This window comes from Temnothorax nylanderi, unplaced genomic scaffold (assembly GCF_030848795.1).
Source record: "Temnothorax nylanderi isolate EJ_2023f unplaced genomic scaffold, tnyl_v1.0 TNYL_tig0026_pilon, whole genome shotgun sequence".
In the NCBI taxonomy this organism is placed as follows: domain Eukaryota; kingdom Metazoa; phylum Arthropoda; class Insecta; order Hymenoptera; family Formicidae; genus Temnothorax; species Temnothorax nylanderi.
Window position 1 is genome coordinate 840,086 of NW_027249088.1, and position 15,029 is coordinate 855,114.

Below are 15,029 nucleotides of genomic sequence, written 5' to 3' on the forward strand. Positions count from 1 at the left end.
ATGTAAGAGTTATAAATATCATTAAGGTCAGCCTTCTCAAGATGTTTAGATAACTGATGTTAAGAATTGTGAGACAATAATATGTATGCAATATAATACTTTGTTGTCATTGTAAATTGTGCTGAATTATAATAAAGTTAAGATTGTAGTATAATTGTAGTATAATTATATCTTATATCAACCAATTTATCAAATCATATGCGCAGTATTTTATAAATTGCAAGTATAAAGTGTCAGACCAGTGTCAGACGTACAGAATAAGCATATGCAAGAGATACACAAATAAAAATTCTGAGCATTACGATATTTTAAAAGTTCTATATTTATTACAAATTCTTTTTTCGTATCTACTTTAAAATAAGAATTTTTATCACTGCTGTAACAATGTAACAAATGCGATACAAATGACATAAATAAAAAAAAATCTTATTTATCAAAAGACAGTCATGAATGAACCGGCGACGTCGATAACTCACGATTATCGACAGCGTTGAAGTTGCCGAGATCGCGATTCGATATAGCGAGCGACCCGCTATCGAATCGCCCGTGTCTAAGGACAACGGACCCTCCGTCCCTCCGTGATGATTGCAGTTACATAGTTAAGTACTGATAGTTACCAGCGTAAACGCCGTAAACAGCGATTCTGAGCCGCATGACAGCTCATCGTGATCGTTCATGATCGAGTACGGCGGGAGTTGCTATGTTCTGTGGGAGTTGCCCGCCCATTGCTTATCAGCTATCGCGTGTTGTCGATTACGACGGGCGGCGGTCGCGCGTAAGTGCGTAATCTGCAGTATCGGAGCGCGCGAGCTCCGGCCAGCACGGTGAGTGAATGACGAGTGAATGCTCCGGTGACAGGCGCTACCGTGACAGCACCTTTCGCTCCTCACTTGGGCGCGATTGAACGACCAACAGTGTCGTCCTGGTAGTTCTGTTCCGCGTTAATTTTTCCTTGCACGATTAAAGACGGGTTAATTTATTTATAAAGATATTGTCTCTCGCGGAGGAGACGTGAGAAAGGCATGAGCAGGGACCGCCTTACTCACGTGTGCACCGCCCTTATGGTAGAGCCTTCCATCGCCTTTCAGTTGTTGTAGTCAATTGTGGTCAAGTGAGCGGAGAATTTAAGGAAGATTCAGAAGATTGTATCCGTAGACGAAAGATATTGATGATTTTTGCTGTCAACAGGAATGGCTGAGAATGCTCATAGCAAGGAGCAGTGGCAGCTCCTCCACAGTCTTCGTTCCACTGTGGAGGGTCTGCTGATCGACGGGGTGTCCAATGTGTGGAACGTTTACGGTGGCCTGAACCGGCTGCACAGTGTAATGGAGCGAATATTCAAGCACGGATGTCGTATATTTGATCCCAATGTTAGTTGAGTTTGTCGTTCCCAGAGTTTCTTAGAATTACCATTATCGCGATTTAATTATAATTATGTTTCATGAACTACTCCTATCAGATTTCAATTATGTCGGTATTGCCAATTTAAAGCATTCTTGTTTTTAAATAATCAGGTTTAATATTGAAAGGTTGTTATATGATAAAAGAGTTTACCGCAACTACAGATACACATTGCTTTACACATTACTTGAAGAAAATCTTGACATATGAAGCTCATATTGTGAACAAATTTTTTAAGGGTGAACCAGATTGCTGGATATTCATTCAAGGACTGAATTGGCTTCAACCGTCTTTGGCGACGTCGCCAGTATTGTTGGAAAACGAGGATTACTTATGCAATTTGCCAACTAGAATAACATCCAAGAAGGACATGTTGTGGCTGTACAAAAGGTAAGTAACTGTCTTTTTCTTTATTAAGTATATAATATGTGCAGTTATAGTGTTTCTTAAGTAGATAAAAAAAATTGAAGGGGATATTCCGTGGCTTATTTTAGGAAGAAAAGATAAACATATGCCCTAAACTGCGTTGTTTTCAAAATACAGGATGTCTTCCTGAAATTTCCTTTTTTTCCTGAAATAAGTCAACGGAATATTCCCCTTCAATTTTTTGTACTTACTTAGGAAACACCCTATATAAATATGGTGTATCTTTGATGTGTTCCTATCTCGAGGAGCTTTCTTATCATGATAAACAAACACTAAAAGCACTAATTTACAGTTTAGAGGGTCACTCCCTATCACATAAATTGTCATGGCTTCTATCAGATAAAGAACACTTGCTTTCTTGTCTGGAACCATGGGCCTTTCTTTGTCAAGAGAATTTGGCAGAAGCGACGCTTTTGTATCTACGAGCAGTCGAAAGGAATCAGCCTGTATTGCTCGCAGAAATCGACCCCTGCTTGGTGAGTAGCGTTTTAACATTTCCTCGTTTCGTACAAAGCAACTGCATAAGCCAAAAACTTTATATTAATCTCCTCTTGGTTAATTTCTTCGCATTAAAAAAAAAATTTTTTTTAATTTTGAATTTTAAAATTAAAAATCCCAGACTTTTGATCAGAAATTTGCTTAATTTAAATATATTACGATATACTGTACATGATGGATTTCAGTGAATTAAATCATTCTTTTTCTTCTATTTTAATTTGCAGTTTTCGCCGACGTGGATATCCCCTAAAGCGAGCCCCAGGCGCCATCGTCGCTCGTCCTCGTATCCTGTAAATTTTTCTGGCATCAGTCATATTTTCGCGCGAGACAAGAGCATGAGTGCTCTAAATAAATGTCAATTGGACAAACTGAAGGTTTCAACGGAGTCTGTGTCGCACGACACGGACAGCACTGAGAATCAGATGTCAAAATCCATACAAGTTATCACTGACAGTGAGTCACAAAGGGATTCCCAAATCGACGACGTATCTCTGAAAACGTGGAACAGTCTACCCGCTTTGGTCAAGAGTCATAACGGCGCGGTCGTGGGAAATTCAGCCGCGATTTCGCCGACAATTCAAGAAAGCAGCAATAGTAACAGTAACAATAATCGACCTCGCACCGTTGAATTGGCGGAGATCATCAATATCAATTACTCGGACTCGAAACAGCCCGCTGATTCCAACGTGGACAAGCTCACGGCGAAGCCGAAAACACCCATTAGGAAGACGAGAAATCGAACAAAAGCTAGACATAGTCGGAGTAAGAAAGCTTCTGAAAATCCAGAGGTTTCCTCGAGCGTTCACGAGAACGCCAAAAATATGGTTGAGGAGACACGGCCGATCTCAATTATGGAATCGGCGGAGACGAAGACGCAGGATCAGTGGACAACTCGCAAAAAGACGTCCTTTTTGGCGGGCTCGGCGCCCGAATTTACGGGCTCCTGGAGTATGGAGGTGGAGGGCCAGAAAGACATTCGTACGCCGCGGAAGAGTTTCATGGAGGACGGCGGCAGTAGCGTGCAGCCGATGGCGACCGGGTACTTCCCGCGTCCGGTCGAGGGCCAGAGTTTGACCAGCTTTCTGTCCTCGGCGCGGTTCTCGCGCGCCCACGACGCCGAGTTGGATCGCGAGAACGCGCACTTCAGCGTCTGCGAGGCGATGATCGCCGCCATCGAGCAGGTCAAGTGCAACCGGTTGCAGCGTCGTCTGCTGGACGACGCGGCCGACGATGAGAGCGACGAAGAGATCAACCGGCTGAAGCAACGGATCCGGCTGCGACGCCGGCAACGTCAGGAGGAGAAGTGTCGAGGCAGAGGCTGGAGCCGCGGTGACCTGCTGAGCGACGGCAGGACCGACACGACCACGACCACCGATCAGAGCGTCAGCCCGTTGTCCACGTCCTCGGGTAGCTCCTCGGACAACGTGTCCACGGAGGACTCGGAACTGGACGACGAGCGGAGGTTGAGGAACGGCGGTATGTCCACGTCGACTGCGTCGTTCTCGGACGCGGAATCGCGTGCGGCAAGGTTTGCCACGGACTCTAATGAAAGTAGCATGTCCGCTGAAGGGGTAGCTCTATCCCTGATCAGTCGCTTTAGCGAGAAGCAGCTGCCAAGGGCGAGCGAGCTGCAGTGGCTGGTCTCGGAGAAGGACGCGCCGCAACGCTTATTGCCGATGCCGAAGAGTTGGCCGGTCAGTCCCGACGAGGTCGAGATTGAAGACGCGCGGACTATTCCGTTGAGGGGGACAGTCGAATGGGCCCCGCCGCGCCCGCAGATTATTTTCACACCTCATCCACCACCGGTGTAAGTGCCAAGAGAAAAGAATAGTAATTTTTGTAAATCTCTTAATGTTATTCTTTATTGTCTTTTTATCGTCATTCTTAGATAATGAGAATATTGATGCATTACTATTATTTTTTATTATACTGATTGATCCTATAAATATGAATTCTTGCGAATATCTTTAAAATATATATAGATTCTAGTAACAATGCGCAATCTACATTAGATCTCATTGCGTATACAGACTCGTTTATCTTAACTCTATCATGAACATTTGTATTCTTTCTCCTCGCGGCAACTCCGCTTGACAATTTTTTCTGCTTAGCCAGTGCTTTGATTTTTAAAATTTTTTTTAGAAGACGGATGCTGATAGCGAAGCAGAATTATAGGTGCGCGGGTTGCGGCATGAAGGTCGCCGTGAAATATGCCAATCGGTTTCGGTACTGCGAGTATCTGGGTCGATACTTCTGCACTGGCTGTCACACAAACCAGGTGGCATTTATACCTGGGAAAATTCTATCGAAATGGGATTTCAACCGGTAGGACCTCTTTAAAAACTGCTCGCCAAAACTAAACGAATGCGTTTCGATGTTTCTTTAATGTTTCTTGACGCTCTGCAGGTATCCCGTATCCAACTTCTCATATCGATTACTGGATCAGATGATGTCGGACCCGCTGTTTCAAGTGAACGACTTGAATCCGCTATTATACAGACGAATAAAGCAACTGGACAAAACGAGACTCTTGCGCACAAAATTATTCTTCCTGAAGGATTTTTTATTCGCATGTCGGTTCGCGACCAGGTAAATCTTTTTTTTGCAATTTTGAAATTTATGTTGTGAAATAGATATAATAGTTCGATGTTATCCACTTCTATGTTATAGTCTTCAAGACGTGCTGAAGAAGGAACCAAATTACATCATAAACGATCCACATGTGTACTCGATTCAAGACCTAATAAACGTCAAACTCGGTGTGCTGTGCGTCAGGCTGCAGGAGCTTGTTCAAATTTGTTGCGCACACATTGTAGATTGCGAGGTATCCAATAATTCAAAAATTAATTTTTATTTTAATCTTTAATTTAATCTAAAAGATTTAGTTTTGTAAACGATTATATTAATATTAAAACAGCTTAATTAGACTTTTTTAAGTTCAAGTTTTACTTAAATGAGACTCTTTTAAGCAGAATATGCAATATTTAATAAATTCAATAAGATTTTTCACTCAATTTCTCATTTATTTTATTCTACATCGATAAAATTGTTCATTCTTAGATACCGAATGACTTGATTGTTAGGCAGAATTATATCTTATGTATTCTCTTTCAGTTGTGTCAAGCTAGAGGATTTGTCTGTGAGCTATGTTGTTCTAAGGATGTGATATTCCCGTGGGATCTGTCAAAAGTAACACGATGTGAAAAATGTGGCGCGTGCTTCCATATCGATTGCAAGCACAGCTCCGACAAACTCGAGTGTCCTCGATGCATGAGGTTGCACGCCAGACGAATTTCGAGAGACGAGAAGCCCTGACGAATGACGAGGACGTTCTTTGTCACGCTATTTAGAATAGGATATGTATATGAAAGCACGACAAGCCATTCAAGTCCAGAAGACATCTTATAAGAATTATGCCGGGCAATAAACAATTGTGAGGAACGTTTAGGTTTTTTAGGTGTCCTTAGGCTTTGATTTTATCTAAGATGTTATTACTAATATGTAAAATATATTTAACAACACATATTCAAGAGATTAAAATATCTTGGATATGGTATTTAGACGATTTGTTAGATATTATAAAGTGAAAGTCAATTCATTCGAGCTTAATTATGACTTGCTAACATATTCGTAGAAAGCTGCAAGACTAGTGAAGGGCGGACTGTAAATTGGACAAAAACGTATACTAGGGGTAGGGACTCGTAGTAGAAGTTCAGATTTTTTTTGTCCTCTACTCACGTAACTAAAAATACTACTTGTGCCTCAGTCTCGAAAAAAGGATATTGAGTGAACGAGACGTACATACATTATAGCGAAGACTGAAGCATTGTGATATATACATGTTGAATTTCAATTTTCTTTCGAACAATCTGCAAATGAAAGATGTCCACAGGATGTCTTTAGACATCCTCTGTGGATACTCAGAGACGTATCGATCTATGAAAAATCTTAGATGTATAAATCGAGTAATTTTTTACAGAACACACACACACACACACACACACACACACACACACACAAAACTTTATTTGCCAAGCAAATTAACAAGATACACCATATTTCAAGATAAACTGTTATAGAGAAAGTAAACTTTTAAAAAGAATAATATATAATTTATATATATATATATATATATATATATATATATATACACGTAATAAATTTTCTTCAAACCTGTTATACATTCATGTAGTTAACTCTTTTGATAGACTTGGATAGAAAATTTTAACAATATTTATGCATGTTTATTCAAGCATAGCAAACATGAACGAAAAGTATTATTTCCTTGAAATTATTTTATAAATAGCAATAAGGTTCTCGAGTAGCCGATAGTAATTTTATAGCTGCAGATATTATCAATTAACACAAATAATATAAAATTATTATGTAAAAATCGAATTTAATAATAGTAAGTACGTACCTGATTTTTACTGAATTTAAAGTTTGTATTGTTTACTTATGGACAGCTTTAAAAAGCGAAAAATTAAAATTAGAGTAAATAGATTTAGTGAGAAAGAAATTGACGTTTTTCTCTCTGTTACATTCTCTCACACGACATAGTTCTAATTCTTGATATAATAATTATTAACAAAATATTTATAAAAAAAGCATGTAAAACATAAATAAAGATGTAAGATCGAACAATTGCTATTAATATAAAAGAAGTCACAATTTACTTTTAGAATAGAGATTGATTCGCAAATATCGATCTCTGTGATACATAATAGTGATTCAATAATCGGTTTATTTGACTAAGAACGAATTAACAATGGAATAAGATTCCTTCTCCAATTACTTCCAGATAAAATAATGCACAAGCTAATAAGTGTTCTTACGATTTTATTAAATTACATCTTATTTATAATGCACATACACACATCTTTTATCTCAGCGTAATAAACGTCAATTTATCGATAGTAGAAAAATATATTACTAATTATATACACACTAGCCTAATTTAGACCAAATTTTATGATCGCGCATGTATCTTTTATATTTATATATAATATATATATATTCATTACATCAATTTACTTTGATCTTGCCTTAATTAAATAGGGGTACATATATATATACAGATGAAAATCTGCGATTGATTATATATGTACAGATATGTAATTTTTACTTATCTGTTCGCTTTTTTTTTTTGAGGTAACTAAGAAATCTAACGACAGTTAATGTTCCGGAGGTGCGTGTTACATTATCATATTTTCGCTTAAGAGTATTAATATAAATACTGTATATAAGTAATTTTGCTGCATTGCTGCTCAAAAATTACTGCATGTATTATACTGGGTAGCCATAAAATTCCTTTGTTTCATTTTTGTCAAATACGCTCTACATATTCACCATATACTGAATATTTGAGCATTTCTTTCATTCAATAAGGAGTACAAAGGGTGTTGCGCGCAGGATTTGGTTATGAGAGCAACCGAGAGCATACTGATCTACCGGGTAATTAATTACATATGTATATATTCTTATTTTTCTAAGTTACTTTATTTTTTGTACACACTAAAAGATTGTTATATTATTTTTTTAAATGCTTTATCTTGTATTTCTTCGCATTAAAGATATTTAATGCTTCGTCTCTCTTGTATTTCTTCAAATTATTCAAAATATAAATAAATACTGATTATATAAGTAGATTATATTGTAAGAGTGCCAAATGATAAGCAATCTCCCCGTCGAACGCAAGAATGTAATGGGTTCATTTTAGATGCAAAAATCATATTCGAAATAAAACGTCCAAGTTATGGACTTGTTTCATTTTTTTACACCGAGCCCTTCAGTTAGAGATTTCGTGGCCACCCTGCATTTAGGGAGAGAAAAATGCACGACACACGCACTTATCGTTTCGGTTTTGTGACATTATGAGAGAATGTTAATATCACAGATAGTTTTTTCTCATTTCTATTTCTATTGATTGATTTCTATTTTTTTTTTACCTGAATTGTTCTCGGAAAAGAGAATTATGTCACCCTGTACGCTTTTACAGGTTTCGAAACGTCGGGTCTATGGATTGCGAGTTTTTCTTTTCGAATTTATAATCACGCTTAGTTTTGGCACGCAGGAGTATATAAATCAACCTTTTCTCCTTTAATTTTAGAATAGTGAACTATAGGTATATCTTCGTAATAATAAATTAACGATAGCTTAACTGGTGCCTAAATTTTAGATATACTTCGTATAATACCACATTTGCCAGCGGAAATGGCTGACATTTGTCGCTGAGAAATTGAGTAATTACGTGTTTACGATGGAAAAGAGATCTTACTTCGCGAAATGTACAAAACAGGAAGTTTACATTGTATCTAACCGAATTGCCATAATGTAGAAATAGAGCTAGATTAGACACAGGATATCCTGTCTCGAATTGAATTTTTACCTCGTCTGATCGTCTGTGATTAAATATCTCATTTTTCTTAAGCATGACCGTAACAGAAATTTAAGTTTCTCATCAAACAACATAAGCTTCATTCAGTCTACATACAGTTGGGCTTCCGCTATGCGTTTCCTTACCGGGAATTAAGTCAGTTTCTCTATGTTCTTCCTCCTGTTCTTCAACTTCCAATATTCTAATGATTAGGACGTCAATATTGGAATGTGTGGAGACTGTGAAGGGGAAAGACAAGAAAAGCCAAGCTTGATCCTGACGAGGAAAAAATACGGAGACCTAACTGTAAATACAACAATGATACATAACAACGCGCCACACCTCTTTACATGGCAGTATCTCCGGTGAAACCTGTCGCACAATCATTTCGTGTAATCATGTTCGTATTATCAATCGGCGATCGGCAGTACAATCCTAAAATATCTTTCGTCGTGAAAGACATCGAAAAAAGATTAAGATTAATTACGGGGAGACAGGCTGAAAAGCAACGCACACGGTCAACTATCCTGAGGCACAAGATAGGGACAGTATGTTGTGTTCGTTCAATTACTCTTAATAAATGTGCAAAAAATTTGCTCTATTCAATGATTCTCAAAAAGTACATGTCTAAATAGAGTTAAGCATATTATGTTAATTAGATTTAATATACGCAATTTAATGAAATTTAGTCATTGTTTAGAGTGTTGAATTGATATTATTACTCGAGGCACGGTGGACCCTCGGAACAAAATTTTGTAAATATGAAGCCAATTGCTTTAAAATCACGTGACAATAAAGCCTGCTGCGACAGATGTAAAACATTCAATTTAGGTTGATGAATCTGCCGTCGTGGGATTTGCATCTCTCCTCTCAAAAGGTGTGTCTTACTCTTCCGTGGATGGTAAAGCTAAGCGAACGGCGTTACGCATAAAAAAATTTTTCACTGGGAAGAATTTATTTGGTTTATAAGGCGATCATGTAAAAAAAAAACAGATAAATTTTATTCTTTTCTTTCCTTTAAATTTTGAAAACATACATCTTTTCATTTACGAGCAATTCGATCGAGCACATGTGCATTACTTTTCAGTCTATTCTCGCTTATTGAAAAAACCCGATATGAAATTTCGGGTTGAGAATTCATCTCGCAAGGTACAAAAGCGTGGCGCTAAAATAAATTTTTAATAAAAAAAAAGAAAAGAATTAGTAAAATGACTTATACAAATAGCAAAGACTGTAAAATGATATAGAGATTACTGCGTCATATATATATATATAAATAATAATAATAATAAAGATAATGAGTCAATATGCTATCTAGTGTACCCGTAAAAAACTCAATGAAGTTTCACGACAAAACTTTTTGACATGCATTCGAGATATTTTACGTTTTTTACGCCTTTGTTTCACGCATTATACAATTTATAGAGCAGCGCCGCTATTTGCGTGCTAACGATCACTTAATTAATGTCTAGGTTGTCCAACAATTCGATACGCGACTAGTCTTAATTTCTAATGTCTTGTTATCAAGATGATTCATCTGCCTGTATTTATATACTGAATTTGGAGCACTTTTTTTGACTTACAAGTTACTTCAGTACTCTTTCTATTTATATGTCTAAAGTCTCTTTTAGGGGCAGCTTTGCTACTTCGAAGAAAATCCTAGAATGCAAATAAAATCGAATGAACATTGGTTATTCACGAAAATATGTTTCAATATATGTATATATAAATTATAACGTGTATAATATATAAAGTGTAACATGTTATATATATACAATATATAAAGGAAATACATAGCAAAAAGTAAATACTTACTTGTGGCTGTACTTGCTGTGGACAGTCTTTAATGCTTCTTTGTGTTTCCTATGCAAGCTCTGGTTTAAAAGATTGCAAATATCTCTTATGTCGTCAAGTTTATAACCGCTATAGTATTCTAATGTTGGATTCCATCCTCCCAAGTCCTTCATTAGCAACGCGAGTAACAACGCCGCCGCTGCCATTTTACTATCGCTAAACCTGATCATTGTATAATCCATCAGAGAATGTTCCAGTATGTACCGAGCCAGAGTTAACGTGGGCATAGACACCTTGGCACACTATTTACAGATAGTAGTGATTGAATTAGTATACGTTTATATAGATTCCATTTGAATAAGACGGATATTTTATTGGAGAATAAAATAAAAAATTAAAACATTAGTCTCCAACAGAAGAATGTAATTAATCTTCTACAACCTGATGTTTTAAAAATAATATATGTACTTCTTTCTACAGTAAATATTATGTTTAGTTGAGTACATAAAATTTACATATTGAAAAAGAAAAATGTCAAGCGCTTTTGCTCAGACTCCAACACGAGAATTCAACACGAATCTTCCACTTGCTAATTGCTACTATAACTAAGCAATTCAGGCCTTGTGCATCATCCTTATGATTATATCTTCTACTCCAAAAATATATTAGTTTTAAATCTAATTTTGAGTAGTAAAACCAACCTTTTCTTTTGAAAAATTATTATTTCATAGAAGAAATAATGTAAAATGCCTAATATATTTATTTGAATCCTGGGACAGAATAATTTCTGGGATACCCGATATAAATTGCTAACTTTGTGAATATCTTACCCTGGCATAACGCCGAAGAAATCTGTAAGAGAGAGGTATTCCCAGGTCAAAATTGACTATCTTTAAAATACTTATTTCCATTTTGATCAGCTCCCTTTGCGTGTAAGCGCCGTCACATATATACAAAAAATCTTCCACCATTGGTGGTATTCTTTCCTAAAGTTAAAGTTAAGAATAAGTTTTTGTTATTGGGTTTACTGCTCGACATGAGCACAATTTTATCAGGCAAAAATTTGTGTAGCAGAGATATTATAAAACTCACGTCAAACTTGCTTGCTATGAAAAGACTCGCAGCGCCGAGCAGTTGTAGAGTCTCTTTCCCGACTGTCATCTTTGTTAGATATAGATCGACCAGTTTTACAGCCAGATATAAGGTCTCGTGATTCAACTCAAACGACTCCTGCACCTCGACCATCCAATCGACCAGTAGTGCTCTCATCCATTGCGAGAGGCATACTTGCCGATCCATGTAATCGCCGATGGGGAATAGGCGTTCTCGTTCTTTCAGATACTCGAAGATGTCCATCGCATAGTGTGACACCTGGTACGGATCTAGCCAATTCTCGACATCAAAGTCCCATTGGACACCTTCGGGTAATTGTCTTACAGGTATGGCGATCAACAAATTGGCGGCCGAAACCTTATCCTCACTCGCAGAAGGCGATGGTTCACTTTGTTCATCTTTCTCCGTTTGTTTTTCCACTGATTTCTCCCTTTTCTCATTTGTTTTTTCATCAATCTGTATATATTTAGTCTATTAGTACTGCATACACGGAATAAAGTAAAACAAAATATAGTAAATTGCATGATAAAGTATATTATACGGTATGAACCTGTCTTAGTTTAAGGTATAAATTTAATTTCTTAAACTTTTAAAGAAATTATCTTTAGAAATCTCTAAGTTTTTGATAAGTTTTCTCAAATAAATGAAATTGAAGGAAAATGTAAATTCTAAAATATTGTACGTAATAATATATTGCAGAAAATATATTGTTTACCTTATTGCTGCTCCTACGAGTCCTTTTCACGCTATCTGTAATATCTTCTAAAGCACTGACGTACAACGAATTATCCTCTGATCTCTCCAAATCTGAACTCATTCTATTATTTACAACTTTGTTGGCAGTCTCCGTTTTATCATCTTTTTTGATAATAGGCTTAACACGAGGCACTGGTTTTGCTTTTGCTGGTACAATTTTTGATACAGCAACGTCTGCAGGTTTCTCTGGCAAAGCAACGTTACTTTCAACTGATTTGGTTTGAGTAACCATCTTTTTCGATGGATAATTCTGCCCTGCCAGCGATGTGGTAATGGCCTACCAAATGTAAAATAAAGAAAAAATATAGGTAATATAATAAAAAATGTAATACCATATATAATACATATACAGATATACATGTATAATGAACATTAATGTAAATATTACAATGCTGTGTTTGGGATAAGTTAAAATAGTGGTTTGTGATTTTCATGAGGAAAGAGTGGACGTCGACATAAAAATCAAGCTGAAAATTGCATTTAAATCTTACCACTGAATCAAAGTATACATTTAAATTTTGATATAATAATTGTGTAGAATACATACATTGGTGATGTTTGCAAAAGCGCATCTTTTATGCGTTTTTTCTTTAGATGGCGAAACTTCCGCTTTTCGCTTGGCGCGAGTTTCTCTACCAACATTGGGTTGTCGTAATACATTGCTCTGTAAAGAATTTTGACTTCTGGTCGTTATTCCTTTCCTCAAAGTTGCAGTGCTGTTTTGTCGATTTTGTCCGAGTAATACCTTCGGTGGTGCCATTTTTCAGATATGACGAAACTTTGGTTCCTTATCTAATTGCTATAATTCACAAACATACATATAATTAGTTTATATATCTACTAACAGTAAAAATGGAAAAGTTACAAATTTTAAGTAACATCAAAGGAAAGGGAGACGTAAAAAAAAGGAAGATAAGAGAGATAAGTGATTTTGAAGTACAACAGATAGTATAAGTGAATAAAAGAGAGAAGGAGGATATGTAAAATGTATGAAATGAAAAGAGAGCATTTTTATCTTTTTCTAACTCTTAAAACTGGAAAAGAATAAAAAATAAGTTGAACCAAGATCTCTCTCTCCCTCTCCAAAGTTATTCTGTATAGAAATACCTACATAAGTGGTTAAATTTACTTTAAAGTAGTTTTATATACTAATTGTTTTAAAGTGTTAATTTAAAATAGTATTATATGCAAAACACTAAAGCATATGGTGTGATCTTTTCATGCTAATTTGCATGCATCTAGCAAATTGCTGGAAATGCACTATACAGCATGCACCATTTGTAAATTATATCAAATGTAAGCTAGAACGAAAAATCATAACATTGACTTAAAAATATTTAAAACCATTAGAATGTTTATTAAAAAAAAAAAATTGATAGATTAATAAGTGCTTCAATAGTGACTCTCTGTATACGTCTTAGCTAAAGTGAAAACAACAAATTAATTTGTTATCTTTATCCCAATTTGATCTCTCAAGCAATGAATTAAAATCATTATTAAATACAATAAGAGGAGTACAAGAAGATCATGGCAACATTCTACATTTCTCCAAGGTACTTTCAAGATGCTTTTGGCTCGAAACACGAAGGCTAACGTACGATCCTCGTTCCACGCACAGAGAACCCGATCGTGTGTTGTGTACGATTCGAGAAACGCGTTCCTCGACGAGCCGTACCGAAGAGTTCGCCGAGCACGTCGCCGAAATGTAGTGGAACTATCCCGCCTTCCGCCGACATAGGAATTCGCGTGGCTCTCTGTGATAAATCCCGCGATTTTACAGTTTTTTCGGTACTCGGGCACGGCGTGCTGGGACACGGGAAAACGCGGGAATCAGCAGGGTCCGCGCTCCGAACTCCACTCCGCGCCGGGTTCGTTCGGTCGCGAGATCGTTAAGCTTTCGTCACCTTCGGCGGTCTCGTACTCTCGGGGGACGACTGAGAACAATCGCCGAGACGATCTCGAGACCGCCCCGCGCGCAGGCACGAAGGTCGCGAGCAAAATATTTATTCGAAAGTATATGCGGGCGAAGTATACGGTAGTGCCGCTGCTGCTGTTCGCGGGTGGGTGCCTCCCTGCCTCCCCCAGTCCCCCATCCAGCGGTCGTGTTGCCGAGAGCGCGTTCGTCCGGCCGGAGACGCGTGCGCGCGCGTATATTGTGTACCTACGTGACTTCGAGATCCTCGTATATACGTGCGTGAACGGTGGAAGGTCGCTTGTTCACAAGGTACTCGCATGCCACGCGCCGTGTGCCTGTGCAACCGACGCGTTTTCGTTCGCGCCGTCTCGCCCGCGTCATCCGTCGTCGGTGATGGTGATTAAACTGAGTTGACGTTGGTTCAAACTCACAGTTACGGCCGATCGTCACGCGCCGATTGGCCAGCGCTGAGCGCCATTCGGCCAATCCGCGCCGCCGCTCGCGGCGCCGCGGCCGACACCTCGCGGCGACGTCCGGGACTACGCGAGTCGCTCGCGCGCGAGTTATCGTGTAGATCTCGAAGAAAAAAGGTCGAGAAGTTTGAATTGGATTTATTTTCTCTCTAAATCGCGTTTTAAAAGTTTCTTAATTGTGATTCAGCTCTTTATTTTAGCAGATTTGTATAGTTCAATAAAAAATAAATATAATTTATGATACAAACGAAACATTTTTGCAAAATTCTCTTACCTA

General features: G+C 37.7%; 2 protein-coding genes across 9 annotated transcripts; one reads left to right on the plus strand and one right to left on the minus strand.

Annotated features, from left to right (window-relative positions):
• Window positions 1-456: 456 nt before the first annotated feature.
• Window positions 457-7,354, plus strand: Rubicon (run domain Beclin-1-interacting and cysteine-rich domain-containing protein rubicon). Of its 4 annotated transcripts, none has more exons than XM_071701522.1 (9): window positions 457-824; window positions 1,189-1,370; window positions 1,640-1,791; window positions 2,120-2,303; window positions 2,550-4,132; window positions 4,471-4,650; window positions 4,732-4,914; window positions 4,996-5,149; window positions 5,440-7,354. In XM_071701522.1, exons 2-9 carry the CDS (start codon window positions 1,191-1,193, stop codon window positions 5,638-5,640), a joined length of 2,817 nt encoding a protein of 938 aa, XP_071557623.1. In that variant the 5' UTR covers window positions 457-824; window positions 1,189-1,190; the 3' UTR covers window positions 5,641-7,354. The 4 variants fall into 4 exon arrangements, with proteins under 4 accessions (XP_071557623.1, XP_071557619.1, XP_071557620.1 ...); XM_071701518.1 differs by having other exon boundaries at window positions 462-824; window positions 4,468-4,650; XM_071701519.1 differs by lacking the exon at window positions 457-824 and adding an exon at window positions 906-925 and having other exon boundaries at window positions 4,468-4,650.
• On the minus strand, window positions 7,148-14,932 carry Cycb3 (cyclin B3). 5 transcript variants are annotated; one of them, XM_071701526.1, is made up of 7 exons: window positions 14,530-14,932; window positions 12,912-13,163; window positions 12,324-12,641; window positions 11,588-12,064; window positions 11,326-11,481; window positions 10,517-10,797; window positions 7,148-10,360 (listed from the first exon to the last, which is right to left on the minus strand). In XM_071701526.1, the coding sequence occupies exons 2-7, from the start codon at window positions 13,122-13,124 to the stop codon at window positions 10,309-10,311; spliced, it is 1,497 nt and encodes a 498-aa protein (XP_071557627.1). In that variant the 5' UTR covers window positions 13,125-13,163; window positions 14,530-14,932; the 3' UTR covers window positions 7,148-10,308. The 5 variants fall into 5 exon arrangements, with proteins under 5 accessions (XP_071557627.1, XP_071557630.1, XP_071557631.1 ...); XM_071701529.1 differs by having other exon boundaries at window positions 14,526-14,932; XM_071701530.1 differs by lacking the exon at window positions 14,530-14,932 and adding an exon at window positions 14,399-14,504.
• Window positions 14,933-15,029: the final 97 nt, after the last annotated feature.

What these genes read in the sequence shown, in the direction of transcription:
- Cycb3 (XM_071701526.1), bottom strand. Translation starts at nt 13,124, where the DNA reads ATGGCACCACCGAAGGTATTACTCGGACAAAATCGACAAAACAGCACT. An exon ending in TCATAGCAAGCAAGTTTGAC is followed by an intron (nt 11,482 to 11,587) that starts GTGAGTTTTATA and finishes CTTTAACTTTAG; the next exon opens with GAAAGAATACCACCAATGGT. An exon ending in TTCTTCGGCGTTATGCCAGG is followed by an intron (nt 10,798 to 11,325) that starts GTAAGATATTCA and finishes ATCTGTAAATAG; the next exon opens with TGTGCCAAGGTGTCTATGCC.
- Rubicon (XM_071701518.1), top strand. Translation starts at nt 1,191, where the DNA reads ATGGCTGAGAATGCTCATAGCAAGGAGCAGTGGCAGCTCCTCCACAGT. An exon ending in ATGTTGTGGCTGTACAAAAG is followed by an intron (nt 1,792 to 2,119) that starts GTAAGTAACTGT and finishes ACTAATTTACAG; the next exon opens with TTTAGAGGGTCACTCCCTAT. An exon ending in ACACCTCATCCACCACCGGT is followed by an intron (nt 4,133 to 4,467) that starts GTAAGTGCCAAG and finishes AATTTTTTTTAG; the next exon opens with AAGACGGATGCTGATAGCGA.